The sequence below is a fragment of the Camelus dromedarius genome, chromosome 14 (genome assembly GCF_036321535.1).
Source record: "Camelus dromedarius isolate mCamDro1 chromosome 14, mCamDro1.pat, whole genome shotgun sequence".
In the NCBI taxonomy this organism is placed as follows: Eukaryota; Metazoa; Chordata; class Mammalia; order Artiodactyla; family Camelidae; genus Camelus; species Camelus dromedarius.
The window spans coordinates 32,656,090-32,683,897 of NC_087449.1; the positions used below are offsets into that span (position 1 = coordinate 32,656,090).

A 27,808-nucleotide genomic window follows, 5' to 3' on the forward strand; every position below is an offset into this window, starting at 1 on the left:
CATTTGATGTCTGATGTGTGCCAAGGGCTTTCTCCATTCGCCCCTCCCTGGAATTTACCAACTTATGTGCCCTGAAAAATTCCCAGTTTTGACATCTGGGTGCAAACACTGGCCCTCCCATTTACTAGCAATACGACCTCCCCATTCCTTAGTTCGTTTATCTGTAAGAAAGGATCAACATAAAACCTGTCTCATGGGGGTGTTGCAAGGACTAAATGAGTTAAAGCATTTAAAACACCTAGCTGGGGCCTGACCCCCTCCTCACTCCAGCAAGTGTAAACTAAATATTAGCTATTATTATTACTTGATATGGTTTTCCTTTTAATCTTTTCAAGTATTTACACATCGTTTATCTAATTCTTGTCATATTCCAAGCCTTGTATTTATCCTCTGAAAATAGGGCTGAATAAGACATAGTCCCTCTAGGTATAGAAAAGCTGAGTAAAGGCAACAAAAAACATTGATCAAATGTGTCCCATGCCAGGGACCCAGAAATGTAGGAGAGCTGGTTCCTGGCCTCAGGAAGGTCACATAGGCTGACTATGGAGTAAGGGGAGTGGCCCAGACTGGGTGGAGACTGAGAGGAGCCTGGGGAACCTTCAATGAGGCGGCTCTTGAGAGACAAGGAAGTGGCAGCTGGTCCTGTTTGGGACAGTATGAGCAAAGATTCCCACCTTGGCTTTGGAGGGAGGTCAAGGAATACCTGAGCTCAGTCTTTATTCTTTGAATATTAGGCAGTTATCAGGGGTTCTGAAGAGGGAATTATGTTTGAATAAAAGAACATGACTAATAGTTATTATGTACCTACTGTACACTGCGTGCTGTGCGTAAATAATCTCATCTAATGTAATCCTCACAACCCTGTGAGGTACTGTCATCATTCCCATTTTACAGATAAAGAAACTGAGCCACAGGGGTTAAGTGAGTTGTCCAAGTTCTCGTAGCCAGGAAGGGAAGGAACAGACTTAAACCCAGGCAGTCTAACCCAGGGCCCATTCTCTGAATCTCTCTACCTTGCCGCCTCTGAACTTCAAACTATACAATCTTAAAACTAGAATGAACCTTGGAAATTGCCCATCTCCCCCATTTTGCAGATGAGAAACTGAGGCTCACAGATGGGGATTGACTTTCCTGAGACTACAGAGCGAAGGAGGGGCTGAGCTGGAGAGGTCCGCTGCAGCTGCAGGCGGCGCTCCAGAGCGCCAGGTACTCTGCCATCACAGCAGGCACCGTTGTGCTTGGAACAAAAACCCAAACTCCTTTCCCTCTTATGATCAGGACCTCGCTGACTCTCTTTGACCTCATGTGGTGCACCCACCTTCTCATCATCAAGCTGCAGCCCACCTCGAGGCCTCTGTCCTGCTGTTCCATTTGCCAAGAATGCCCTTCCAACTGATCTCTATCTTAGCCCATTTGGGCTGCCGTAACAAAATACCATAGACTGGGTGGCTTCTAGACACCAGAAATTTGTTGGGATGCTAAGAAGTCCAAAATCAAGGGACTAAAAGATCAAGATGCCATCAGATTTGGTGTCTGGTGAGAGCCCACTTCCTGGCTCATAGATGACTGTCTTCTTGCTGTGTCCTCGCATGGCAGAAGGAGCCAGAAATCTCTCTAGGGCCTCTTTCATAAGGGCACTAAGCCCATTCACATACTAAATGCCTCCCAAAGGCCTCAACTGCAAATACCCTCACAATGGGGATTAGGTTTTAACATATGAATTTTGAAAGGACACAAACATTCAATCTGTAGCATGCTCCTTCCTGCCATTCAGTGAAATATCACCTCCTCAGACAGGCCTCCTCTGATCACCTCTCTAAAGTTATCTCTCATCACTCTCAAATCATCCTATTTTATTTTTTCTATAGCAGTTATGATGATCTGAAATTATTATTATTATTTTTGTTTATTTTCTTGCTTCTGTGTGTGTCTCTCTCAACTAAGATGTAAGATGCAGGAAAGTAAAGAGGGACTTCATCTATTTCTACACTGTATCCCTGGGCAATGCCCAGCACATAGGTGCTCTATAAGTTTTTCTTGAAAGCATATCTGCATTTCATTGTCTGTCTGCTGATGGTCTATCTCCCCACCAGTCAGGCTGGTACCATGTCTGATTCACCTTGGCACTCCTAGGCCCAGGGTTGGCACCAAGCAGGACTGGGATACGCTTGTTGGATGAATGAATGAATGAACAAAAGAAGAAGGGGTAATGGAAAGAGTAGCTGCTGGGTTATCTGGGGTCTGCAACCCTCTCCCATGGGGTGGCCACATACACGCCAAGGGGCTGCTCTTTGTGGGAAGAAATGAGTCTCAGTAATCGGACTGCTGATGAGACAGAGGGGCTTCTAGGCCTGGGACTAACAGCTCCTGAAGCCCCTTCTTCTGTCCCTCTGCCATGGAGGTGAAGGGGCAAGAAGGGAGAGGAAGGTGGATCTACACTGGGCCTAGCCACCTGCAAGTCTGTCTCTTTTAGTGGCCAGTGCCCTCAAAACTCAATGTCCAAAGAAGGCTGTGCTGGTTAGGCCTTGCTTACCAGCAGGCGACTAAAATCTAGTCCCAGACCCTAGGTCTACTCTTTGCACCCTGCACCCTGGCACGGTTGGGATGGGGCTGAGACCTTCTGGAGGAGGGGGACTTCTCATTCATACCAGCGGTGGCGGACAGGAGCCCTGAGTGTGTGTTGTCTACTAATAGGGATGATGCATCCCTTCTGCAGGGCCCCACAGTCTCCACCCTTCTCCATCACAGCAAGGACTACCCTGTTGTCCCTGCAGGTCCCTCAGAGGATTGTTTGTCCCTCTGCGTGGCCCCATGGAGTTCAGAATGAGGATGAATGAGTCAAGTCTGTGCACCAGGCCCAGGCCACCTGCCTCACATCCTTCGTCGTGGTCACATGAGAGTACATGTATAGATAAACGTGGGCACATTAACCAGCTACACGGATGTGCAATACCTAGGTTGGAGCCCTGGAGAGGCCCAGAGGTCCATTCCCGCTCCCACAGCTTCTCTCTGATATGCAGTACCCCAGTTCCTATGCACTACCACCCCTGCGCCATATGCACATGCACAGGTCTGTGTACCGAGGAACATCTCCCTTCCCGTCCGGGTTCACTCTTAGGCACCCCTCGGCCTCCTATCTGCCAGTCACCTCCTCCAGGCAGCCTGTGCTGCTTCCCTTGGGCCATCTGCTACCTCTAGGGGTAGAGGCCTCCCCCGGTTCATCCCAGCGTCTGCAGAGCCCAGCGCGCGGCGGATCCTGAACAGGGTCACCCAGCGCAGGCTGAGGGAGGAGTGGACCACGGCCATGAGGGAGGAGGGACAGGAGGCGTCAGAGGGAGGAGCGTGGGGCGGAGGCGGCAGCGGGAGGGGGTGCGCGCTCCGGCGGTGGCTGCCCAGGGCCGGGGCCGCGCGCCCAGCCTGAGCCCGCCCCGCCGCCGAGCGTCACGGAACCTGCTTGAAATGCAGCCGAGGAGCCGGGGCGGGCGGCAGCGGCGGCGGCGGCGGCGGCGGGGGCAGCGGCAGCCCCGGCGCCGCGGCAAGGACTCGGCGGGCTGAGGCGCGGCGGCGGCACGGGGTGCACGGGGCGCGGCGGCCGGAGCCCGGGGCCCGCCATGGGCTGCCCCGAGCGGGGCGCGCTCCGGCCGCTGGCGCTGCTGCTTCTGCTTCTGCTGCGGCTCCAGCATCTCGCGGCGGCGGCGGATCCACTGCGCGACGGCCAAGGTGCGTGCGGCTGGTTCCGGCCCGGCTAGGCGCCGCCGGAGCCGCCAACAAAGCGTGGCACGGCGGCTGGCGGTGGGTTGTGCCGGAGCCCCCGAACCTGGGCCTGGCAGAGGGGCGCCCGGGTGGGATATGCTTCTTCGGACCCAGCTATCTCTTAGTTTACCCTGGACCCCGGGCCCCGTGGCTCCTTCCGTGGTGGGCTCTGCCCTCCGGCACCTGCTCCTGGGGGATGGGCGCAGTGGGGACCCGGGAGGGGGCGGGAACTTTGCTGGGGGTGGTCACTGATGGTTTCGAGTGGGCCGTGTTTTTCTCGCCGTTGGAATTTATTTGACACGCGCGCTCCACGGCGGCTATGAGCGGAGCCTGGCGACTTCCCCGCCTGACAATGCGTTTCCGGCGACCCCTGCGCTTTGCAGAGAAAGAGGGGGCTGCGTGCGAGGGGGATGTGCCTGCAGCGCCAGTGCGCGTGTCGCGGCGTGTTTGAGGACTCCCAATGGGCTGTGTCTGCGTGGATCTCTGACTATGGGCCGTGTGTGCGGTTGAGTGTTCTGAATGGGGTGTATGCCTAAGTCGTGTGACACAGACTGTGTGCCTGGCCTCGCCGTACCACGGGCATGCCATCCCAGGAACCCTTACCATCCTGCCCTCCCTCCGGATCGAGGGTGCCCGAGGCCCCGGGGTCGATGGCTCCAGCATTGCTCCCTTTCCCTCATTCCAGTAGACCGGTCCCCGCGGCCAGGACCTCATTTTCCGGGGATTCTGCTCACGCCCCTTCTCCCCTATGCAGGACCGGTCAAGGAGTGCGAAGAGGACCAATTTCGGTGCCGGAACGAGCGCTGCATCCCCTCCGTGTGGAGATGCGACGAGGATAACGACTGCTCGGACAACAGCGACGAGGACGACTGCCGTGAGTGGTCGGCTGGGGCGGGAAGGAACAGTGGGGAGCCCCTTGCTCAACGCTTATGTGGGTGCAGCCTCCACCAGGCCACCTGCGTGGACCTTTACCTCTTAAGAACCAGCCCGGGATCCCCCAGCCTCCGGGCTGGGTGGCTCTTAGGGACCTGGCAGGGGATCTGGGCAGTCTCCGAGTCCTAATGGGGCCCGGGGCGGGGCCCGGCGCGGCTTGGCCCGGGAGGAAAACCCGCCACGCCCGGGTTGCTGGTTCGGAACTGTGGGCGGCGATGCGACCGTCCCTGCACGCGTCTAGCTTTCTGAGATCGAGCCCTTCGGGACTCCGGCTTTGGCCCCACGGAACGCGCGCGTGTTTCAAAGTTCCACACGACTCCGGGCCTAGCCTCGCTCCTCTTCCTGCTGGGTTTTGTGAATGACTGGGCTCCCGGGGGCCCCTGATTGGCTGGGCGAGGACCACCCCATAGGTCCCTGTGGCTGGAGCGGCCAATCATGCAGCGGGAAGGGGTGCAGTTTTCTGGCGCCTTGGGCACAGGGGCCCAGCCCTGGCCCCGCCTCAGTCACACCCGTGCGCGCATCCGGTGGGTAGTAGGTGCAGGGAGGGCGCTGGCGCTCGCTGCTTTTCTGCTTAGTCACAGTGAAGACTTTTTTTGTGGGCCACCTTGGTTAGCCAACCGTGTTCTCCTGCCAGCCTGGCTTGGGGATGAGTCATGGCACAGAGCAGGAAGGGCATCTTTCTTTGAAGCGTTTGTTTCCTGGAAGATGTGTGAGGATCCCGAGGCCAAGCGTGAACCCCTGGCAGTGCGCAGGTGGCCAGCTGCCTTTGCTGAGTGTGGTGTTTGTACACCCGGGTGTGACTGCCTTGGGAGTTCTTTCTTGAGGTGCGTGCGGTTTCAGATGTCTGTAGGACCTGCAGAGGTTAGCAGGCAGTTGCCATCGTGGAAGGAGTATAGTTTCCAGGAACAGAAAAACAAGACTCTAGAAAATATAGTCTAAGGTGGTCATTCATTCCTCCTTACTGAGTGCCTGCTGTATGCTAGGCACTGGGCACTTTGGAGGACAGACCCACCCAGGGCCAGGCAGCACAGGGTCTGTGGGATGAGGGCAACAGGTGGACAGGCCTACAGCTCCACACAGTGGCAAGAGAGGAAGAGGGACACCTGGACAGCCGTTGTCTTTTGAGTTCTGTTTTTTTCCTCCCTTTGGGTTTGCCAGTCAGACTTCAGGTTCATTCTCAGATGCAACCCAGATTTGGCTCTGTGATTGGGTGCATTTTTACCACCTATCTCAGTTTCCTCTCCTGATCACTTGGGATAATGAATCCTGTTGGGTTTTGAGGACTAGTTCTAGTAATGTAATTGAAAGTAATGAAACTAATAACTGCTGATTGTTAGCTGTGTGCCAAGCACTGTGGTAAGTGCTTATCTTACATAAAGTCCTTAAACCTTCAGAACAGTCCTATTTTACAGACTAAAAAAACTGAGGCACTGAGAATTTGTTACTGGCCCCACAACTGTTGAGCTGCTAAGTAGGGGCTTGAGTTTAAGCCTCTGACTGCAGAGTTCTTAGCCTAATTATTACCCTGACCATTTCCCAGTGCTATTGAAATTATGAAAATGTCTGGGCCAAGGTAAAATATAATGAGTCTCTTCCCTGGGAATTGTTCTTCTGTGGTTCCCATACAGTGGGGAGTGCTGACAATGAGGTAAGGAAGTGGAAACGGTGCATTTCTGGGCTGGTTTTACGTTATCTCCCTGGCTTTGTATAACAACAGTTTTGAGGGTGGCCATGAAGAGCAGAAGTTGTTTCTTGTCATCCTTGTTTGTAGATAAGGACACTGGCTCAGAGAAGTTGAGTAATTTGCCCAAGGTCACACAGCTGAGAGTGTCAGAATTCGGTCAGGATGTCTGCCTGCCTTCTACCTCAGTGGCACTGTCTGCTGTGATGGGGAGCGTGGCGTAGAAGGACCCAAAGAGAGTGACTCGGAAGCTTTTTTATCTCCATGCCAGGCTCTGGGCAAGATGGGGGAGTGAAGTAGCAGATGGCTGGGTGACCCCGGATGGGACCAGAACCATTCTGATGGCCACTCTGAGCTTCTGCTTTCATTCTGAGATAGATGAGGTAGAGTCACAGGCAAAGAGTTAGTGAATAAAAGCAACAGACACTGAGGGCTTGGAGTGGAAAGGCTGGTGGCCTTGCCCTTAATATTAAGTGTCAGGACTTTTCTGAGCTTGTTTCCTCATCTGCCAAATGGGGGGTAACTGTTCTTCTACCATAGATTATATATGTAAAAAGTCTTCACGTGGGGCTGGTGAAGAGAAGGGAATTCATACCACCAAGATCTTTAGAAAGGGACCCCTTGGAGCCCCAGAGGGAAATCTTGAAGAAAGGGGTGGGAGCTTTGGGTGGCTATGTGGGGCTAGAAGTTGGAAAATGGTCTTTTGTCACTCCTTCCTTCCCTGTCTGGGGAGTTCCCTCCATTCTGGGCCACCAGCCCAAGCTGCATTTCTTTGAACCATCCTCCTTGAGCAGCCTCCATGCCTTATATTTGACCACTCCAACCATTCCACCCTGTGAGAGGGCCTGAGCCACCCCATCTCTGTACCTCTTGGTCTGCAAAGTGGGGATGACAATATGTAAGTAAGTCTTTGTGAGGCAAAATGAGTTCAAGCTTCCAAAGGGGCCAGAATGCAGACCATGAATTCTGACAGCTGATGGAGGTTGGGGGCGGGGAAGCTTGTATATGGAAGAAGCCAAGGAAGGCTTCCTGGAGGAAGTGACAGCTAAGCCAGGCCTAGAAAGATGGTAACTAATACCATTTCCTCAGGGCTTACCATTTAAAAGCAGGTGATGTGGTCCCCATATTATAGAGGAAGAGCTGGGGTTCAGAGAAGTGAAATGACTCCCCCAAAGTCATACAGCTCCTTGGGGTTGGAGCTGGAACTCAAACTAAGGCCTTGTAAGTCCTGATCCTTAGCCACAGCAGATGGGATGTGGCCCTTTGGAGACACGGAAAGACTGGCGAGATGGGGAAGGGAAAGACTCATGGGGCTTCAGTTCCCAGCTCAAAGGGCCTTCAAAGTGGAGGAAGGGGCTGGAAGCGGGAGGGCCAGGCCCAAGGAAGCCCAGGGACAGCCCAGCCAGGGGAAAGGGTGGGGTTCCTGGCCCTACCTGGGTCACGTAGGCAAGCTGGCGCCTTGGCCCCAGTTTCCTGTTGCTCCTTAGTGTCTGGGGGCAGAGAAAGGGGTTCTGGTCTCCAGCCAGCCCTTTGCTCCTAGCGTAGTAACAGCAACAACAGTGAACACTTACTTAGCACTTGCCGTGGAGCAGGAGTTGTGCTGAGATTTGACACACATCACCTCATATTCTTCTATAAAATTGGGCAACTCTATGAAGTGCCTGCATTATCCCCATTTTACAAAGGCACCGAGGGGTTAAGTTACCGGCCCGAAGGTGTATGATTTTTAAGTGAAACTGCTGGGGTGTGAAAGTAGGCACCCAGCTATGGAATGTGCGTTGTGTCAAGAGCTAGCCAGTGACCTCCAGCAAGTCCTCCTAGGCCTCTGTTTCCCCATCTTGAGGTGGCATTCCCCCTATACCCCTGCTCTGGTTCCAGCTCTGGGAAGACCTCTGTGTTTCTCTTTGTGGTTGGGCAGCTTAGACAGGTGGCCCAGTTTGTGCTTGGGTTCCTCTATCTTGTTCAAGTTTCTTTAAGTGGCCCTGTTCTCCCAGCCCCCCCCCCCCATTCCAGGTTTAATAAAGAGTGGCTGCAGCGAGGTCTCCCATGGCTGAGAGTTCATTAGCTGGGCGAGGCCAGGCTGCAGGAGTGCTGAGGCCTGCTGGGAAGAATCCTTGTACATAATTAAATCTTAGCCACAGCTCCCAGCTGAGGCTGCAGCCCGCTTCAGGTCTTCAGTATGCCACAGCCCGGTTCTCACACCCCTGACACCAGGCCCAGCCTCATTTTCTTTTTTGGTTGGAGTCAACTGACAGACAGGGCTGCTTTCCCTGAACCTCGGTTTCCTCATCTGACCAGGCAACTCCACCTTTCAGAGTCTTCCCAAAGCTCCCATGTACCCATGGCACAGAGTCAGCTTAGACTCCCCTGCATATGGCCCTTGATGACCAGCTTCTGCTGCCCACTGCCCTCCAGCCCCTTCCTGCTCTTCCTATGAGCCTGCAACACCAAACTCCTGTCACACTCTGACCTTCCTACTGCTTCTCACCACCAGATCTTTGCACGTGCCTTTCTGTCTGTCTGGAATGCTCTTTCTGCTCCCTCACCTGGCTACCTTCTTTTATCATCTCAGAATCTTCAATGCAAGTATTACCTCCTCCAGGAAGCCCTCTTTGCTATCCTCTGTCCCCAGGGCTGAGATACAGAAGTCAAGAGAGGGGACTTAGAGACCTGTGTTGAAATAACTCAGTGTGGCCTTGAATCAGACACTCCTGGTTTTCTGTCCCAGCTGTGATTTCATGCTAAATGGCCTTGGAGGTAGTAATAGTCTCTCCCTCCCAGAGATGCTGTGAGGGTTAAATGAGATAATGTGCCTGGTAAGCAGTAGGTGTTCAGTGAATGGCAATTGAGTTTCACTGGGTTCTCTAGGTACCTGGCTGCTGAGGACCTCTTCCCACTCCTGCCCAGATTTGCTTATCCAGAGGTCTGAAGGCTCCCACAGCTGGGACCTGCCTCAGCCAGAGGGTTGCCTGGGCACAGTGGAGGTGGCCCCAAGGCCATTTGACCCTGAGGTGGACTTGGGAGTGGAGATGGGTACCTAGGGGGGGCCTGAGGGAAGAAATGAATCAAACAGGCCTGGTTGGTCTCAGTGAATGAGTGGCCTAGGGCCCTGGGAGGGGCAGAGGAAGGCTCCTCTCCGGCCGTGTGCTTGTTCCAAGGCTGGTTTCCACCTGTCTGGCCTTGTACTTCTTTCTTCCTGGCTGTGCTTGGGATTGAGCCCCTGTGGGTCTGCCCAGAAGGCCCCAGGCTTCTCTTTCCTAGGCCCCAGTCAGTGCCTCTATGACTGGCCTCGGCAGGCCTTGGGAGTGTTTTGCTGAAGACTCTCGCATGGGCCTCCCCATGGGTTCTCCTGAGACCAAGTTCCCCTCCGGAAAGTCCTTGGGCTTTCTCAGGCCTGCTAGGGGTTCCAGGACAGTGGGCCTCAGGGCTGGTTGGTTTCCTCTCCTCAGTTGTCTGCAGGCAGCTGACTTGACAGTTTTCCTTCCTTGGGGAAATAGCAGCAGCGGGTGAAGCCAGAGAGACGCCCCCAGGGACAGGGTGAGGAGAGGGAGAACCCAGCGGGCTGAGGAGCAGGCTAGCGTGTACTTTTCTGTGCTGCCCTCCAGGGATCTAACCAAGTGGAGGTCTCCTGGCCCGGGGTCAGCAGTCATCCCCTCCGACCAGCACCACCCGCAGGAAGCCAGTCCTGGGCCTGGGGAGGTGTGGGGCTGAGTTGTGGGGGCTGTGCCACCAGGCCCTAGGGCCCTGGATCTAAGCAGCACCAGTGACACCTGCACCGCGGATGCCCACACACCCAGATCACCCAGTCCTTGAAGGCCTGGTGGAGATGCTGCCTCCCCCAGGTGGCCTTCCCTGACCTCTTGTCCTCTTGCGCCCCCAGTCCCTGAGCTCCCACAACATGTCCCTGTTCTTCCCTCGGTCTCGGGTCCTTCTCTGTATTATCTGCTCTGCCAACCTTGTGCTGAGCACGAGGGATTCCAAAATAAATAGCTCCCTCTAAGGAATTGCTACTAACAGATATTGGCTACTTACCCTCATGCCTGGCACCATGTTGGACAATCTGCATTCATTAGCTTTGCTGCTCACAACCCTGTGAAGGCTGTTTTCTTACTATTTCCATTTTCAAGATGATGAAACTGAGGCTCAAAGAGAAGTGACTTGGCCAATATCATGATGCTTAAGTGCTGGAGCCAGGATTTGCTTCAAGTCTGTCAGCTCTGGATCCTGGACTCTTCCTCAAGTCTTCCTCTCCAAACTCTTTCTACCCTGTTGTGGTCAGAGGGCCTGGGGCTCAGAGGGCGTGGAGGAAGAGGGTGAGTGGCTGCAATATCCAGTAATGCCACCCTGGGCTACAAGTTTCTGTTGGAGGGGAACCCTCTTCTCTGGAGACCACACATAAGGCCCCACCTTGTCCAGCCTCCCTTGAGTGTAACCGTCCACAATTTCCAAGGGCCTCCTTTGGCCATTGCCTGTGGGGTGCTGATTTCTGTCCCCACTGTACAGATAGGGAAACTGAGGACCCAGTGATAATCTCTGATGCAGGTGACCTCAAGGAGTGTCATTCCCAATTTACCAACCTTCCTCCAGAAAGGTCTAAGAGCCCGAGTCATCCAAAGTCTGGGCTTCCTTTCTCAGACCACCATGCAATTTCCTGGCCCTAGGTCTTCACACATACCTTCCCTCTGCTTGGATTGTCCTTCTCTGTTCCCACCCATCCTTCAAAACCCAGGGCATTGCCACTTCCTTGAAGCCCACCCTGTCTTCCTGGTGTGACTTAACCTCTCCTGTGTCTGGATGCCCGTGGCTTTGTGCACCCTTGTCATAGCCCATTGTGGGAGCTCCTGGTTGCTGGGGAGTGTCTGAGCACTTTGAGGTGGGGGACCACATGACCACAGGACTGGGCACAGAGGAGGCATTTGGGGATGGCATGTGAATGAATGAATGGACCCTGCTTTTGAGGGAGAGAATCTGATATTGATCAGATGTGGGGGACCCAGGGGCTTCTGAGAAGGCCCTTGAGGGGTTCATTAGTCTGGAGAAGGGAACTGGGTATCCCTTAGGGACCTTAGGCCACCTCTCATGAGCTGGGTCACCTGAAACCCAGAGGGCACTGGTGACATCCACAGTCACACAGGGCCTGGGCTGTCCCCACGCACGCAGGCTTCTCAGTGCTCTCCTTGCAAACTTGGGAGCTTTTCTGGCCCCGGGCTTCAGAAGGTGAAACGGAGGCCCTAATGGCTGGACATTAGCTCCAGGTGTCAGCAGGGACCCTTTCTCAGAATTAGGGTATCCTTGGTTCCTGGGGAGATCATAACAGTATGCCTCCCACCTGCTGCCTCACCAATCCGCCATGCCCACTCACACTTCCCTGCGGGACCAGGGAACAAGGTGTTCTCAGGCTGAGGGCAGGCACAGGCTTTTTGCACAGAAAGGGCTCGGGGCTCCCACATGGGGACCCCTGCCTGGGCCCTGCTGCCCACCCCCGGATTGCTGGGCACTCATCTAAAATAATATTGTTAACTGTAGTAAGAGTTCATGAGCGTGCTCGCTGCTGCGGGCTTTCTCACGCGAGACCTCCCTCAGCCCGTGCCTGGAAGTGTCATCACTGTACACCACCAAGAGCTGAGGCTCTGAGGGGTGAAGTCACTTGCCCCAGGCAGCCCTGTGATCAGCGGCAGGACGGGGCCACGCCTGTCTGGTTGCAGTCTGACATGGCTGAAAGGAAGAGATACACATTCACACATCCCAGTCACAACTAGAGAGTGGGTGACACAAGGGCTGTGCTACGGCCTCCCTTCCTTTCCAGGTGTCCCTCTTTGCCAGCCCCTGTCAGTGGGTGTACTGGCTCCCTCCTGAGTATCTCTGGCCCCTGGGTGCCCCCAAGCATGCCCCCCCCTGGGTGGCAGTTTTAATCACCAGCCGTGCTCACCCTGGGTCCTCTCACAAGCTGCTGTATGTCACAGGCCCCAGGAATAGCTCCTCAGCTGGAGTAGTTCTGGGGGGGCCCTGACTGTGAGCTCCATGCCTCCACCCTCGACCTCCATGTGGTCTGACCTCTGTGTCCCTGGCAGGACCCAGGCCAGGTGCCCACAAGCTGGCTGCTTTGGGGGTATGTAACCCAGTTTACTATCAGGCTGCTTAGAACACCCTCTGGTGACTGGGAGAGTCACCCAGACAGGCAGTGCCCTGGGGCTCCTAGGTCCACGCAGTTCCCATGACCTTTCGTGGCCTTCACACATCTGCCTCTTGGAAATGATAGGACAGTCAGCCGAAAGCCTCCCTGGGGTCTGCCAGTCTGGGAGTCCACGGGAGTGCTCATGTGGCCACTGCCCTCCCCTGGTCACTGGCCTTGAGGCGCCACAAAGGACTTTTTCCCCACCCCTCTGGAGACTGTTTCAGTTCCCTGCCCTCTCAGCCTGTTAGAACCACAGTATGGCCTTTTCTTGTTTATGCATCACAGCCATTCGGGGAGGGAGGTGGTGCAAGAGTTCATTATCATCCCCATTTTCCTGATGAGGAAAGTGAGGTTCAGGGAGGGCATGGGGCTGAAACTCACTGCAATTGATTTCATTTATTTTTCCACTTTTTCTGATTATACAAAAGTGATTTCACCCCTGTAATTAAAAACAAAACAAAACACACAGACAAAACAGAAAAGAGGAAGATAGCAGTCGCTCTTGGTTACCTTGCCATGTGAGCTGCACATCCTCCCGGGAATGTCCTCACATTCTCTGCATGCGAGCTGCTGTACACGAACACGTGCATTTTTCTTTAAAACAAAACTGAACATGATACCAGTTGTTTTCTCCCCACATCATGCATGTTTTTCCATGTCAGTAACAGTAGATTCACATCATTGTTTTAAAGGGCTGGGTAGTATTCTATTGCATGAATCTTCCATAATTTAATGACAGTCTCCTATTAATAGATTGTTGAGTTGGTTCTGTTTTTATCCTGTTCTGCACAGTGCTGGGGTCAACATCCATACTATGCCTTTGTGCATTTGTTTGATTCTTTCCTGAAGGCAAATTCCCAGGAAAAGCATGGCTGAGAGTGTGTGTTTTCTTCCTTGCCTTGCTGCTCTTCCTCAAGGAGACGTGTTCCGGCCTCACAGCTCCCCTATCTCCCCGTGGCCCTTCCCAGCAGGTGGGCAGCTTGCAGGACCTCTCTCTTCCTTGAGCACAGGGCCACCTCATCCCTGGCCCCATGGGGCAGACAAAGTAGCCAGATCCAGGCCGCACAAAGCAAACAATGAGCAAGAACAACTGTGTTCTGGCCCCAAGGACTCCCCACCCCCACTGAAGAAAACAAAGGAGAACAAAACCTATCATCATTCTTCTCAAGATATTTGTAGAATCCATCTCCTCCATAGCATTATAAACATTCTGCCTCTGCCTCTAACTTGCTGTGTGACCCTGGGTGAGTAGCTCTCCCTCTCTGAACTTCATTTCTCTTTTACCCATTGATCCTTGCTCCACCTGCACTACAACCAGCAATCTGAGCAGATATTTTCTTCCTGGTGCTGGGCTCAGGGTCAGTCCTAGCCTGTGGACCCCGAGTTTCTTACTGCCTGGTGAGTGTTGGTGGGAACGTAGTTGGCCTTGTGGGTGGATTCTGGGTAGGCCGATGGAGGGTAGCTGGACTTCTTAAGGTCCACTTCCAGAACTCAGCCCTAAAGCCCAGGTTCCTTGGGCCACTTTCCCTCCTTCCTATGTCGGTGATGAGGTTGGATGCAGTAGAGTGATGGAGAACAATTAAGTCAGGCCACCAGCCCTGTGACCCGCTAGCCGGGGTCCCTCGTGTGGGTCTTGTATTCTGAGCTTTAGATCCTTGGTCTCTGAAATGGGAATAATGAGCCCACCTCTGGGAGATGTGTTGGCTGATGTAAAGTGTCCTGCCCAGAACCTGGCCCTGAAAATGAGCATCTCCATCCCCCTTCCCAAGCCCATAATCCCTGCAGAGGGAACAGCCAAGTAGAAGGGACCGTCAATAGCTTTCTTCCTCCTTCACCAAGGACACAGCAAGAGGGCAGCTGCTGAAATAGCAGGAGGAGAGATGTGGGTCAACTGGCCAGTTGGGAGGACTTGGCTGCCTGGGAGAACAGCAGCTTCTCAGGTTAGGAGGGACCGTAGGAATCATTTCATCCTGCTGCCATCTGCACTGGGGGCCCCGGGGTGGCTGCTTCCTAGGTGGTCTGGGAGAGCTGGTTAAGCAGAGAGAAAGAAGGAGAGCTGGTTAACCAACTGGGCCTGGCATAGTTATCTAGGAGGGGCCTTGGTTCACCCGTTTAACATCAGAGAGTTGGCAGCTGATGAGAGACAGGAAGGGCCCGCCAGGCCCAGGTTAAGCTGCTGGAGTGAATAGCTGGAGGCCAAGGGTGGGCTTTCCTAGTGGCATGAATCCAGGGATATTCAGGGCAGTGTTCCTGCCTCCCTCCCACTCCACTTCCTGGACCCTGAGCTGCCATCTGCTGCCCCCGTCACCCTCAGAGACATCTCTCAGCCACGTGTACCAGCACACGTGTGTGTGCACAGAGTGTGCATGCTCAGAGAGGGGGTGTGTACGAGGAGGGAGGTGACTGTTCTGGATGCACAGAGGCTGCAGGGACAGGGTGACGCTCTTCCTCCCACACCAGCCAAGCCAAAGCCAAAGTCTCCCACTGGGCTGTTTGTGGCGGGGAATTATTTGTAGCTGGAGAAGTGCCAGCAATCTCTGTTCCCAGCCTGCGCCCTGCCATGGCAGCCTCTTCCCCACCCTGAAGCCTCAGCCTACAGCCCACTGCCTGCACCCACTCACCCCCACCTAGAGGTTGATATAAATGCCGCAGCCCAGAGACCAGGCCCACCTCCGCTTTACCCCTGCTCCTTCCTTGCCAAGAGGCCATCAGTAGGTCCCTGCCCGTCTTGGGGGTCTCTGCTTATTGGGAGCCAGGCATCTCCAGGCCCCTCTCAGACCAATTCTCTGGGGTTCTTTTGTTTCCCCCTGAGAACCGGGGCTTTGACAGGAGCTCTGCCAGGGCCAGGCCCCAGGTACGGGGATCCAAGGAGCTGCCCCTGTTCCCTGAGGCCCAGGAGGCTCAGAGCAAGGAACGGGGGCTGTGAAATCCACCTCCTCACACAGGGGACAAGGCCTAAACCATATATGCAGGGCAGGAACCAACTGTTTATTAGCAGAACCTCCATCCACTTGGAGGTTTCCTCCTGTTAATTTTTTTGCTGCATCTGACCAGTCTGATTCTTTAATATCTATAGTCACTGGCTTTATATCTGCTGCGTCTGTGGCACTCTCATGTCTCCCCCCATCTCCTTCCCGAACATGCACAACTACCTGCTTCTCAGGGGTGCAGGGACAAGGGACATGTTTAGCCTCCCAGTGTCAGCCGGACTCGGGTTTCCACTGCAGTCCTTCCACGTCCTAGTTGGGGGCCTAGTGCAAGACCCTTGAACCTGAACCCCAGACTCCTACTCTGTGCATGTGGGTAGTAAGCAATTCCTGTCCTGTGTACAGTATCTGAAGCCTCATTGGGTCCCACGGAGCCAGTTGGTACTTCCTACACCGGGAACTGAGCTACACCAGGGCACAGCAGTCTGCCAGCCATGTGCTCGGAGCCCCTGCTCTCTCTGCCACCCCTTCTCCTAGACCCCTCGCCCTCCCTCTCCCTGGCCTTTGGCCTCTCCCACACTTGCAGATTCTGCACTGAGTTCTGCTCCTGGGAACAGAGGCCTAAGGCCTTGTCGCTCTTGGTTAACTGAACCCTGTTGAGAGCCAGGCCTGCCCCCCACCGCAGGCTCTCAGCCCCATCACACCAGGAACCAGGTAGCCTTACCTTGTCACTGACTTGCTGAGGGACCTGGGCAAGTCTCTGCCCCTCCCTGGGCCTCAATTTTGCCACCTATGAGGACTGGATCAGGAATTTGAGTCATTTTGGATGGCTTTTGAAATTCAGATTCCCTGACCCCTGTCCTTGTCTGACTCCAAACCTCTGCTTGCTGTGTGGCCAGGTAGGAGCCATAGACATGGAGGAACCCCCCACCCCCAGGTTCCCTACCTCTGACTGCTCCTGCGTGTGTCCCCTCATCCATGAGAGAATCTGCTGTGACACAGGCCTCTATCCAGGCTGCCTGGGGTCAAGTCCACACTTCACCGCTTCCTAGCTGTGGGACCCTAGGCAAGTTACTTCACCGCTCTGAGCACTTGCCTCATCTGTAAAATGGAGCTGTCAATACCTAATCCTCTAGGTGGTTGGAAGATGATGTGAGTTAATTTATGAAAAGCACTGAGAACAGTGCCTGGCCATGATCAGCACTCAATTCAAGGTTTGCTGGACTTTTTTTGACCGCTTTCTCTGAACCTCCATCTCCCATCTGTCCTTCAGGAACCCCCTCCCATGTGGGGCTGCTGCACTGCTGGGTGGGATGGGAGGGGCTCAGGGGTCCCCCAGAAGTCTCTTTTGTCCTTGTATCTTCCCTGCGGTCCCAGGCCATAACTTACTGTCCTAATTTAATTAGGAAGAGTCCTTCCAGGGACCTCATTAGGAAATGAGCCCAGAGCCTTGGGGACCTTCAGGAGGGGTGGGTACAGGAGGAGGTTGCATTGTGTCTGACCCTGCCCAGCCCTTGGCCTTGTGCCCCAAATGTGCTCAGGAAGATAAAGGAACTTGGTCCCTTAGAAGTGAGGCTACAGACCTGCGACACAGAGTGTGGGCAGCCAGGGCCTCCATCCTCTCTCCTTGCCCAGCTTTGGCCTCACCCCCCTGGATGGAGGTGGAGAAGTTTGAGAGAGAAAGTTTCTCTTCTTCTGCTTCACCTGCCCTTGGTGCTTGATGTGCCCGGCCTGGCACAGAGCAAGCCTTTGTGACTGTGTATTGAGGGAATGAACGAATGAGTGAGCTGTGGCTCTGGGGGCGGGAGCAGCATCCTCGTTTGGCCAAAGCAAGGTCCTCACCCCCATCCCAATGCAGGAATTCCTCGGCAGCCCCAGAAACTGGAGTTGGTGGGAGGGGAGGGGGAGAGGGTCTGCTTAAATACCTCCAGGGACAGGGAGCTCATTAACCAACCTGATAGCTTATTCTGTCCTTGGACAGCTCTTCCTGTTAGAAAATCTGTCTTCTTTTCAATCTCAAATCTGCCTCCTGTGACTCTCCAGCCCTATCCTGGTCCCAGCTCTGTTTCGGGGGCCTCTGCTCATGGACACTGGCCCCTAGCTTCACCCCAAGCCTGCTCAGCATCCCTTCCTGGCCTGTGATGGCTGATGTGCTGTGTGGCCTTGGGTAAGGCCTATCCCTTCTTGGGGCCTGGTGGGCTGCACTCTCTTGGGCTCTGTAAACACTGGCTGCCTCCAGTATCTGCAGTCTACCTCCTAGGGAAGTAGGGGCTAGAGACAGATGTGCCATGCCCAGAGGTAAAGGTGACACCTTTGCAGGCAGTTTGTCTCCTGGTCAGCAGGGTGGCAGTGTCCAGACCCTGTGATGACCTGCAGTCCAGCACATGGGCACTGGGGGGCTGTCCGTGGACCTCTTCTGCCTGCAAGACTAGTCCAAAGCGTGGACATCTCCTGGGCCTTAGTTAGGAACCTGGGAGTCATCGCAGCCCCCGTCTCCCTTACCACTAATGGCTGCCAAGGCCTGATCCTCCCTTCCCACCTGCTAGTCCAGGCCCCTTCCCCGTCCCACTACAGCCTCCCTGGACCACAGCAGCAGCTCTGACCTCATCTCTGTTTTTTCCCTCCAGTCTGTTCTCCACTCTGCAGCTGAGTGCTTCCAAACACACGGAGCTTGCTCAGTGTCCTGCAGTGATGTCAACCACTCACAGGATAGTCTGCTTGACTGACATTCAGGGCCCTTCAAGACCTAACACTCCTGGCAACTCTCCCGCTCCAGACCTCACCATCCACTTGCCCCCCAAACCCCACGGCTCTGTGCTCCGGCCACACCCCACATGAGGGTGATGTCATGTGGTTCCCTCTGCCTGGAAGCTGCTTGTCCAACCCAACTTTGTCTCAAGAGTCTCCATTTCCAGGGAGTCGTCCCAACCCAGCTGGACCAGGCCTCCTCTGGGCTTCCCCTTCCCTGTGTTTCCCTCCATCTCTGTCCTTGTCACTTTGCACTGGGATGGTCTGATTAAGAGACTGCTGGTCACACTGGACCACAGGCCTCAGGGGTGTGGAGCAGAGGGACCTCGCCAGGGCCTGCAAGGGAGGGGTGTGGGAGGGAGAGCGGATGGGGCTTTCTGGCTGTTCATACAGCCAGCACCCCTCCCACCCCGTACTGTGTTTTTCCTGCACCACGTGCCAGCCAGGCATGGGTGTTTCTGTGAGCCCCAGAGAAGTGCCTGGTGTGGACTGGAGCCTTCAGTCTGAGCTCCAACATTCACTGAAGGCCTGCTCGGTGCCAGTGCCCTGCCGGGACCTGGAGAGGATGTGAAGATGGAAAAGCAGGCCTTGGCCACTTTACTCGAAGTATGACCTTGGGCAGTTGGCTTCTCTGAACCTCAAGCTTCCTTGGCTGTGAAGAGGGTGGAGGACCCAAGTCCCCTTCCCCTTTTCCTCGGGCACATCTGTGCTGCAGTTAGGGTCAGACATGGCCCCACGGGGCCCCTAGACCACAGCCAGACAAGAACATCCTCTCCCTTGGGCCAAGCTTCACCGGTGTCAAGGATGATGGGGTTTTGCTCTCTGTTGTGAAATGGCCCACTCCGAGTTTGCCAGCACTTTGGCGTTACCAAGTGCCTACTCCCACGCAGGGTGACCAGCTCGTCCTGGTTTGCTTGGAACCGCCCTAGTTTTAAAATGCAAGTCCCACATCCAGTGAGACACTTGGCCTGTCAGCCCGCACCCTGCCCACCCCTGCCGCTGCTCCCCCCGCTCTGCAACAGGGCCTCCTCGTTACTTGTGGGTTCTGCTGCCAGCTGGGCAGGGCTTACTCTAAAAAAAGAAAAAGCTGATTTCTTCCACACATTTTGGGAGACTTCAAGGAGACACAGAACCCCTTGGAAGGTCTAGAGGAGCGAGGGCTGAGCGTCCTGGTTGGTTTGCCGGTGTGGACATGGCCAGGAGGCCTGGCCTATGTTCCGATCCTGCCTCTGACAGAGCTGTGTGACAGCTCTCTCTGGGTCTTGGTTTCCCAGCTCTGCCCTGCTCACCTCATGTTCATATGGTGAGCATCCTTCCCTCGACGGCCCTGCCTGTGCATTCCTGCAGCCCTTTGTAATCTCAAGGCACTGTCTGTCTGTTCTTGTCCCATGCTGGCCTCACTGCTCCAAGGAAGAAGGCGGCAGTGGGATCTTCATTCCCACATCAGACAGGAGAAGCTGGGGACACCAGCCATTTGCCTCATACAAAGCTCTACAGTTTACAGAGCCCTTTCCACTTACTGCCACCCGGCTCCTAGTATCCTTTGGGAGGCGAGTTTGGCAGGGTTTGCTGTACCAGTTGTACAGATGGTGACACTGAGCCCACAGTCCCACAGTCTTCCAACTCCTTAGTGTATGGGAAGAAGGTAAGGGATGGAGACTGATGGGTGGCTGTGCTGTGGCCGTGCTGTGTGGTGATGACCAGTAAGTGGGGGTCACAGGCTAGCTGGTCCTCTTCCCCTCCCTACTCCCACTTGGTCAGTGTCTTCATCAGTAGGAAAAGATGGAGACAGACAGAAGGGAAAGGAAGACACAGGGGGCAGTGGGGAGAGAGAGGACGTGGGGTTAGGGGGAGTGCTGGGGAGGCAGGGGGAGGGGTCCAAGCAGCGTCGCTACTTCCTCTTGTGGTTCTCACAGTCTGTCTGCACCGATTCCTGACAGATGGAGGGAAGGGGAGAGCTGGTGCCAAGAGGCTGTCACCGCAGGCGGGCAGAGCTGGGGGGAGGCTGCTTTGTGGCTAGGGTTTGTATGGGGAGGGGGTAGCAGCTGGTGGCCTGGTTGCTGGGCCTCCTTGGAGCCTGCTCCCCGGGAACTGTAGAGGAGGTGGTTGTGGATGCTGGCAGGCAGGAAAGTGGGCAAGGGTTGAGCCCAGTACCTCCCTGGGACTGGCCGTGCCCTTGCCCCTGTCCAGGTGGAGACAGCCACCCCTCTCTCCTCCACTCCCTCCTTCCAGCAGGGCCCTCCCTCCCTCCAAGGACACCTCTTACCTACCCCTCAATGGATGTTGGGGTGGGTGGGGGTGGTGGGTCTGGCACTGAGCTGTGGTCAAGGTGGACCAGGGCCAGGAGGGCACGGGCACTGGGAGGCCCTCGAGATCATGGGGCTAGGGGGGACTCAGAGCAGTGGGGCCCGGCCTCATGCCTGCAGGAGCCATTCATTGAGCTGCCCTGGGTGTTCCCCAAGCCCCCTTCATAGCAAAGGGCCTCTTGCTTTTTCTCTAGGCTCTGACACATTTGCAGGGGTCGGCAGACCTGGCCTGGGGTGGGTTTGGCACCTTCAGTATCTCTTGCTGTTTTAGACTGGGTTTCTCTAGGCGGGGTTGGGTCTTGTGCTCTTTCCCAACCCCTAGAGCCCAACACAGGGTCCAACACAGAGGAGGTGCCCAGTGAATGCTTGCTGAATAAATGGATGGATCTCTTGCTTGCACACTTCCTGGGACGGAGACCTCACTTCTTTATAAAGCAGTTCTTTCTATTTCTGGAAACAGTTCATTCTGATTCTGTTCTGAGAGGCCCTGTGGGTCCCAGGCCTGTTTTAGGGACTGTCCGGATTCCCCTGCTGATCCTCCTGCCATAGAGCAGCCCTGTAGGGACCAGAGAACCCCGAACCCACCCGGCTCCTCAGTGGCCCCTGACAAGGCTGGTCTCCACTAACCTCTGGGCAGTCAGTAACCGCGGCCAGCACTGACTGAGCTGCTACTCAGTGCTAGGTGGTATCTCACTCGAGAGTCACATCAGCCCCATAAGATAGATACTGTTTTTATCCCCATGATGCAGAGAGAAAGTAGGTAGAGGTGATGAGAGGCTTCCCCAAGGTCAGGTGGCCAGTGTCTGAGTCAAGAGTTGTGGGTGGGCTGGCGGGGGGCAGGAAGGCCCCCTGGAACAGGACATTGGGGCAGGACGTGGGGGGAAGTGGGGCTTGGCAGGGCTGAGGAGGGGTCATGCTCTGGTGGTAGGTCTGACCCTGTACCACCCTCTGTCCTCCCTGTCCCCTACACTATTCCCAGACACATTCTTGACACCAAGACTCCAATTGGGTGGTCTCTCAGGTGAGCCCTGGGGCCCTGAGCCCCTCCTGTCCCCCTGCAGGTGCTCCAAGGAGGAGCCTCAGGACCTTAACACGGCCTGTCCTGTTCAGTGATCTAAGATGTGTGCAGGGTGATGGCTGGGGGCCCGAAGTGTCGGGATAGGTGTGTGGGAGTTGGCCTCCTTCCTGCTGCTCCTTAAAGTTGGTTCTGGTCAGAGGTGTCCTCCCATTCATATTACTAATGGCAATCATTAATGATAAATTACCACATCCCCGCCCCGTGCCAGGGCTGGGCTGGGTGCCAGTAGCTGGGGGAATGGAGAAGAGTAGAAGGTGGGACCAAACCTGAGAGCAGGGGGTGCACCTGCCACTGCATTTATCTCTTCCCCAGGGCCTGACACAGGCCGGGCCCTTGTGGGGCAGCTTAATAAAGTCTTAGTGCTTGAAAATCAAGTACCTCTCTAATGGGACACCTACTGCCAAAGGGCACATGTCTCCCCTTCCTCCATCATTCACAGATTGATTCCACCAACGTTACTGCCCACTCAGCATGGCCCCCACTGCCTGGCCTTTCCCCTCACCTTGGCTGTTTAGACCCTTCCAGGGGCTCTCCTGTGAACATAGTGGGTGACTGTGGTCCCTTCACCTCCGCTGACTATCTGTGTGACCTTGGGCAAATCACCTCCCCTTTCAGGACCTCGGTTTCCTCATCTGTACAATGGGGTTAGAGTAGTTTCTTCCTCGAAGGACTATTAGGAGGATTAAATGAGACGATGAGCATGGTGCACAGTAATCACTTAGTGACGTTTGCTCTTATGCTCATGATGAGATGGAGATCTCGGAGCACCTCTGCTCTCCCCGCATGACCTCGGGAACCCTCTGACAGTCCTGTTTGAGGGGGTGGTGGTGGTTTGTCTTGTCCCTCTTCTGATGGGGATGGTGAGGCATAGAGAGGTAGGTGACACACCCAAGGCCCATCAGAGAACCCTGGTCTCTCAGACTCAGGGGCCCATGCCTTTGTCACTGAGCCAGGCAGGGACGAAGGGCTTAGCCTGAAAGCTCCTTTGGAATTGGTGTTGCAGAGGCTCCTGGCTTCCTGTGCTGATCTGCAAACCTCCAGCCCCCAGATCCCAAATCCCTCCTAATCCTGGGAAGGAGGCAGCCCCCAGTCACGTCTGTCAGCAGCTCTGCGCACTCTCCCTGGACCTCCCACCTCCCCCACAAGCTGGGAAGCGGCAGGCAAGGGCCTGGGCGGCGAGGATGAGGGATTTCCCGACTCTAGTTGAGATCTGTCACAACATTAATGTTAATTAAGCCTCGTTAATTCAGCCCTCTGCTTACGTTGAGCTCCTGACAGCAAATTACTCATAAGTGAGGCGGTAAATTTATTGCTGTACTTTCCCAAACACTCAGCAGCAAAGAACGTGCCCCCAGGAAAGGCAAAGCCAAGGCCTGGAGGGCAAGTGCTGTGTGGCTCCTGCCAGCCTGAAGTGCCAGGGACCGTGGCCCAGAGAACGGCCGGGGTTCACCAGGAGACCTGGGTGGGAATGAGCCCTGGTCCAGTCAGAGCAGGTTGCCTGGAGACGTAGTGAGCTCCTCCTCACTGGAGGTGTGTAAGCGGGAAGCAGAGAGCACTGCAGATCCCTCTGGGCCAGCCCATCATCTTCCTTCCTCATTCATCTCATGCAGTGGACTATTCTGGCTCTGCCTGTTGTTTCTTCCCAGTGCCTTGGAGCCACACAGTAGGGCTCATAAAGGGTGAGTTTTGATCTGAACATGGGCCCTGGAACCCACCCTGGTGTCTGTAAACACCTTCCCCTGCAGTGCAGTCTGACAGGAGCCCCCGTGGCCTCTGCAGGGACCAAAATGTGCAGGCAGGGCCAGGCATCCCTGCCAGGGATGCTGTCATTGTGGGGGAGGGGTTGTCTCCCTGTCCTGGGCCGTGGGGTGCTTTTAGAGCCAGGATCAGGACCACATCTGGGCAGTTGACCCTTGAGCCCAGACCCCTCCGTTGCTAGGCTAGGTGTCAAGCCCTCGAGGTGAGAGTGCAGCCTCTCCTGGGGGCAGTGGGAGGCCCTCCCTCTCCCTGGCCCTATAACCCCTCCCCCTAGGATCTGCTCTCCTCCTGGTTTTGGACTGGGCTATGGTGGGGACATTTGGAACAAACCCAGGCTCTGGGCACCTAGAATTTTAAAAAATTAATTAGAGCATTAAATGGTAGCCCTCTGGGAGAAGCCCACCATCTGGCTGTCACAGGAGAAGCAGGAAAATCTATGCATATCTGTCTGTGGTGTGTGAGCGGCGTAAGAAGCCACCTGTGCATGTGTGGCTGTGTGGCCCATGTGCAGTGGTATGTGCACGGTATGACATGTGTGTCTGAGTATGTTCAGTATGTGGTACACATCTGAGTGTGCAAGCAGGCAGTGTGTTTGTGTGTATGTGTGCCCATCTGCATGTGCATGCGCTGTGTGTGCCCGAAGGTCTGCATGTCTGCCTGAGCACATTTCTGTGCCCAGGCCTGGCTTTTTTGGGGCAGTGAGTCAAACTGGGCTGTGTGCAGAGTTGGGGCAGCCTCTCCACCCCTCCTGGCTGAGGTGATGCTCACAGATGAGTGGGCCTTGCACAAGTGGGATGGGGTAAGTTTGGCAAGTGCGCAGCTGGCCTGCAGTGGGTGGGCAGGGCAGGAGTCTTGTCCCCTGTTTGACAGATGGGGAAACCCCCACCTGCCCAAGCACAGAGCCAGTATGTGGAGAGGCTGGGGCTGGAGCCTCTGCTCTGGGGCTCCCTGTGTGCTGCTGCTTCTGCTCCAGTGGCTCTTGCCCTGGCTTTGTGCCTTAGGCATCTTTTATGCTGTTGGATTTTTGTGGCAGAGGCTCTTGAGAGGGTACCATCCCCATTTCTCAGGGTTGCTCAGGGGGCAGGGGCAGGGGCAGGATTGCACTGCACATCCTGCACCCTTCCATTGTGTGGAGGAGGCAGCCGGGCTGCTAGCCTGGCCCAGGGTGATGGTGTCAGGGCAGAACACTGGGCCAATGGAGGGTCCACTGACTTGCTGTGTGGCCTGGGCCCATCCTGTCTCCCTCTGAGTCTCATGGATGTTGCAAGAACTAGATGAGGAGGTTCATGCTAAGGGCTTTGTAAACCTCAAGGTTCAGTGGACAGATGAGGGCCTGGCCCAGGGATGGCCATCACACTATGATCAGGGTTCCCTCAGGAGCAGGCAGGAGATGGCAGGCAGCCTCTTCTGAAAGAGGCTGGTACCCTCTCGAGCCTGGCAGACTGTGAATCTTTCTCCAGAACCGTCTGCCCGGGTGCTGGGCACTGGCATTGTCTTCTAGCTCCAGTCTCCTACATGTGGCTCATGGTGATGAACTAGAGCAACAAGGGAGCTCAGAGAGCAGGGGGACCCACCTCTCATCCAATAGGTGGTGCCACTAAGGCCCAGAGAGGGTGAGTGGCTTGCTTAAGGCCACATAGCAGCTCAGGGGTACACCTGGGACCAGAACCCAGGCGTCCTGGCCCCTGGCTCTGTTCTCCTTGGTATTGCACTGCTATGTCCTTGGAAAAAGAGAAAGGGGACAGAGAAAGGTTCCTGTACCTGGAGGGAAGGAGGTAGGAGTGCCAACCAACTGGAGAGAACTTGGGATCCCCTGAGGCTCCAGGCATTATGTATGAATGAAGGATTTTTAAAGCAGTGTTTTAATTATTGTTTTTACTATGTATGCAGAATGCTAGATGGTAAATATAGTTTGTATCTTGGGCTATAAATTCTTTATAGATAGAAAAGACCCAGGCCTCCAGATTGCATGTGTTCTTTCATTTATTCATTCATCATTCATACATCCAGCACCCATTCCCTAAGCATCCCCTTGGTGCCCGCCATGCAGATCTTATCCTGCCTCCAGTGAGCTGCTAGGCTGATGGGGAAAGATATGATGAGGCTATGGCCAGAACAGGCCTCAGATCCCATGTAGGGTTATGGACAGCTTCCCAGTAGAGTGGGGGAACCCCCAAAGAATGAGGAAGATGTGCCCACCAGGCACCCTGGCCTCCCAGCTTCACATGGACTTGACCTTGGACAGGCTTATCATTCATCCAGAAATGGGCCAGCATCCCTCCCCTCCCCCATGCAGCTGTCCCTGAGCTCAGGCCCACGCTTAAGGGTGGAGCACGGATGGAGGTGGCAGGGAATGCTGGTGGCTGGATCTCCTTGTAACCTCCCCTCTGCCTGTATGTCTAGGTGGTCCAGTCTTGGCTCTGACCTGCTCAGGGTTATAATCATGGGGGGATTAGCTGGGGAGACTGCTTCTGAAATAGCTTGTCCTGTGAGCCTGGCTGGCTGCCTAGAGATAACTCCACCTGGACCTTTTTCTCCAAGGAACAGCCCTTCTACTTTATACACGGAGAAACCAAGTTCAGAAGAACCAGGAGGCCCAGGACAACAGAGGCCAGGCCTCCTGATGCCCTTTAACAATTGTAATAGAAACTTCCTGAGGGCCTACAAGGTACAGAGCCTGGGGGTTGGGGAGCAACAAAGAAAAGTTGGGAGGAACTTGTATCACAATGTCAGGCACTGATATATTAGTTATCTTACAGCCAGCTACCCTGCAAGTCATGATTCAGCATCACAGTTTTAGAGGCTCTGAGAGGTCAAGTAACCTGCCTGAGGTCACACAGCAGCAAGGGGCAAATCCAGGATGTGAGCATTGGTTCCCAGCCTGCTCCTCGTGGGAGGAGGGCCACAGTGGGCAGTGGACTAACATCTTCCAAATGTCTGTGCTAGGTGAAATGTCTGCTTGAAGAAAAGGTGGAGGAGGGTGGAATTGTCGTGGGGCAGTAGGCGTACTCATGGAGCAGGCTGTTTCAGAGATGGCTTCCCTTTCATTCAAGCTGTGGTGGGACCTGTCTTGTTGGGGGAACTCTGCTGGCTCAGAGCCCTAGAGTGACGGCACCCTGTTTGAGAGGTTCTGAGAAGTGGCAGGAGTCTCGGCCAGAATGCCGGCAGGATGTGAGGCTCTGCTGGGCACCTGCCCTACTCCCTCACTCTGCTCACCTCCCACAGCCACGACTGCTTCTGCCCAGTTCTGGCTCACAGCCCTCATAGCAGTCCCTGGCCCCATGGCCATTAACTCTCCCCACGCTGTCGGCCCCATGGCTGGCTGCAGAGAGGTGGGCGGTCCAGGCCAGAGCTCTGGGCTCCGGGTCAGCAGGACTAGCAGCTGAGAAATGGGCCCCCCTGAAGATCTTACCTAGTGGCAGGGCTTGCCAGCATTTAGTGGGGCTCTTGGCACACAGTAGGCCCTCTACTTGAGTCTTTAGGCTTCCAGCAGCAGAGACCTGAGACTTTGCAGTTGGAATAGGGGTCATCAGAAGCGTGGTCCTCCCAGGTTCCCTCCCCAAACCCAGGACTAAGGGGAGGCCCTATCAGCGCCTGCACAAAGCTCTCCCATAAGTGGGCTGGGGACCCCTCCGCCCTGAGCACTTGCCAAGCAGTCCAGTGGCAACACGTGGGCCTGCCTTTTCTCCCCCACTCTGGGTAGCCATCTCCCAGGAAACAGGGAATTTTCCCTCATTCCCATCATTAGGGTGCCAGGGCAAACAAACAGCCTAATCCAGAGGAGCTCTGGGCCACAATCACATTCTCTTTGGGGGTTTTCTCTCTATTTCCAGCAATTCTGAGAAGCCTGAAGTAATTGGTATTCCACACAGGTTAATGGAACTGCTGCCTCCTCTGTATTATGCCTTAATTTCCTTTATCGCATAGCAAGTTGGAATTAATCGCCCCTCTCCTTCTTTTTTCCCACCGAAACCCATTACCAGCCTGTCTGCCGGTTAAAGTCATTCGGTGGCAGCTCTTGGCTCCTTTCCACTTCCCTAGGAATCTTTCCGACCAGAGCCAAAGAACAAGGAGGGGTGAAAAATCCATTTGTACGAAGTGAGGATCTCCTGTTGAGAACTTATTTCCCTCCCTGTTCAAGAGGAAGGAACGTGTCCAGCCTCCAGCCGTCACAGCTGACTGAGTCCCCTGTCGCTGAGAGCGTTCAAGAGGGCGGAATGGCCATATGTCAGTGGTGGGAACAGAGGATTCCTGCACTGATTGGGGGAAGGGACAGGCCTTGGCCACTCCTGGTGCCTGGATCAGATTCTGTGATTTGAAGTTTCTAGGGTTCTGTTGTCTGTAAGTTTAAGATTTTCTCTGTAATTTCACAGTTGGAAAGAATCTGTGAACCTGTGGTCCTAACATTGAGCCATCTGGGTCTAAATATTTCATATTGTGTGTTTTAAG

At 55.0% G+C, this 27,808-nt stretch overlaps 1 protein-coding gene across 10 annotated transcripts in view; it reads left to right on the forward strand.

Moving 5' to 3' along the window:
* Nucleotides 1-3,060: 3,060 nt before the first annotated feature.
* LRP8 (LDL receptor related protein 8) overlaps nt 3,061-27,808 on the forward strand; it is a 77,390-nt gene continuing 52,642 nt past the window's right edge. For 9 of the 10 annotated variants that reach the window (XR_010383833.1, XM_031465160.2, XM_064493573.1 and 6 more), the window contains exons 1-2: nt 3,589-3,720; nt 4,508-4,627. Coding sequence is in view for 9 of the 10 variants with exons in the window: in XM_031465160.2 (XP_031321020.2) it covers nt 3,612-3,720; nt 4,508-4,627 (229 nt within the window). In the remaining variant the exon portion in view is untranslated. Of the gene's footprint in view, nt 3,721-4,507; nt 4,628-27,808 lie in introns of all 10 variants that reach the window. The other variant, XM_064493578.1, reaches the window with a different exon arrangement.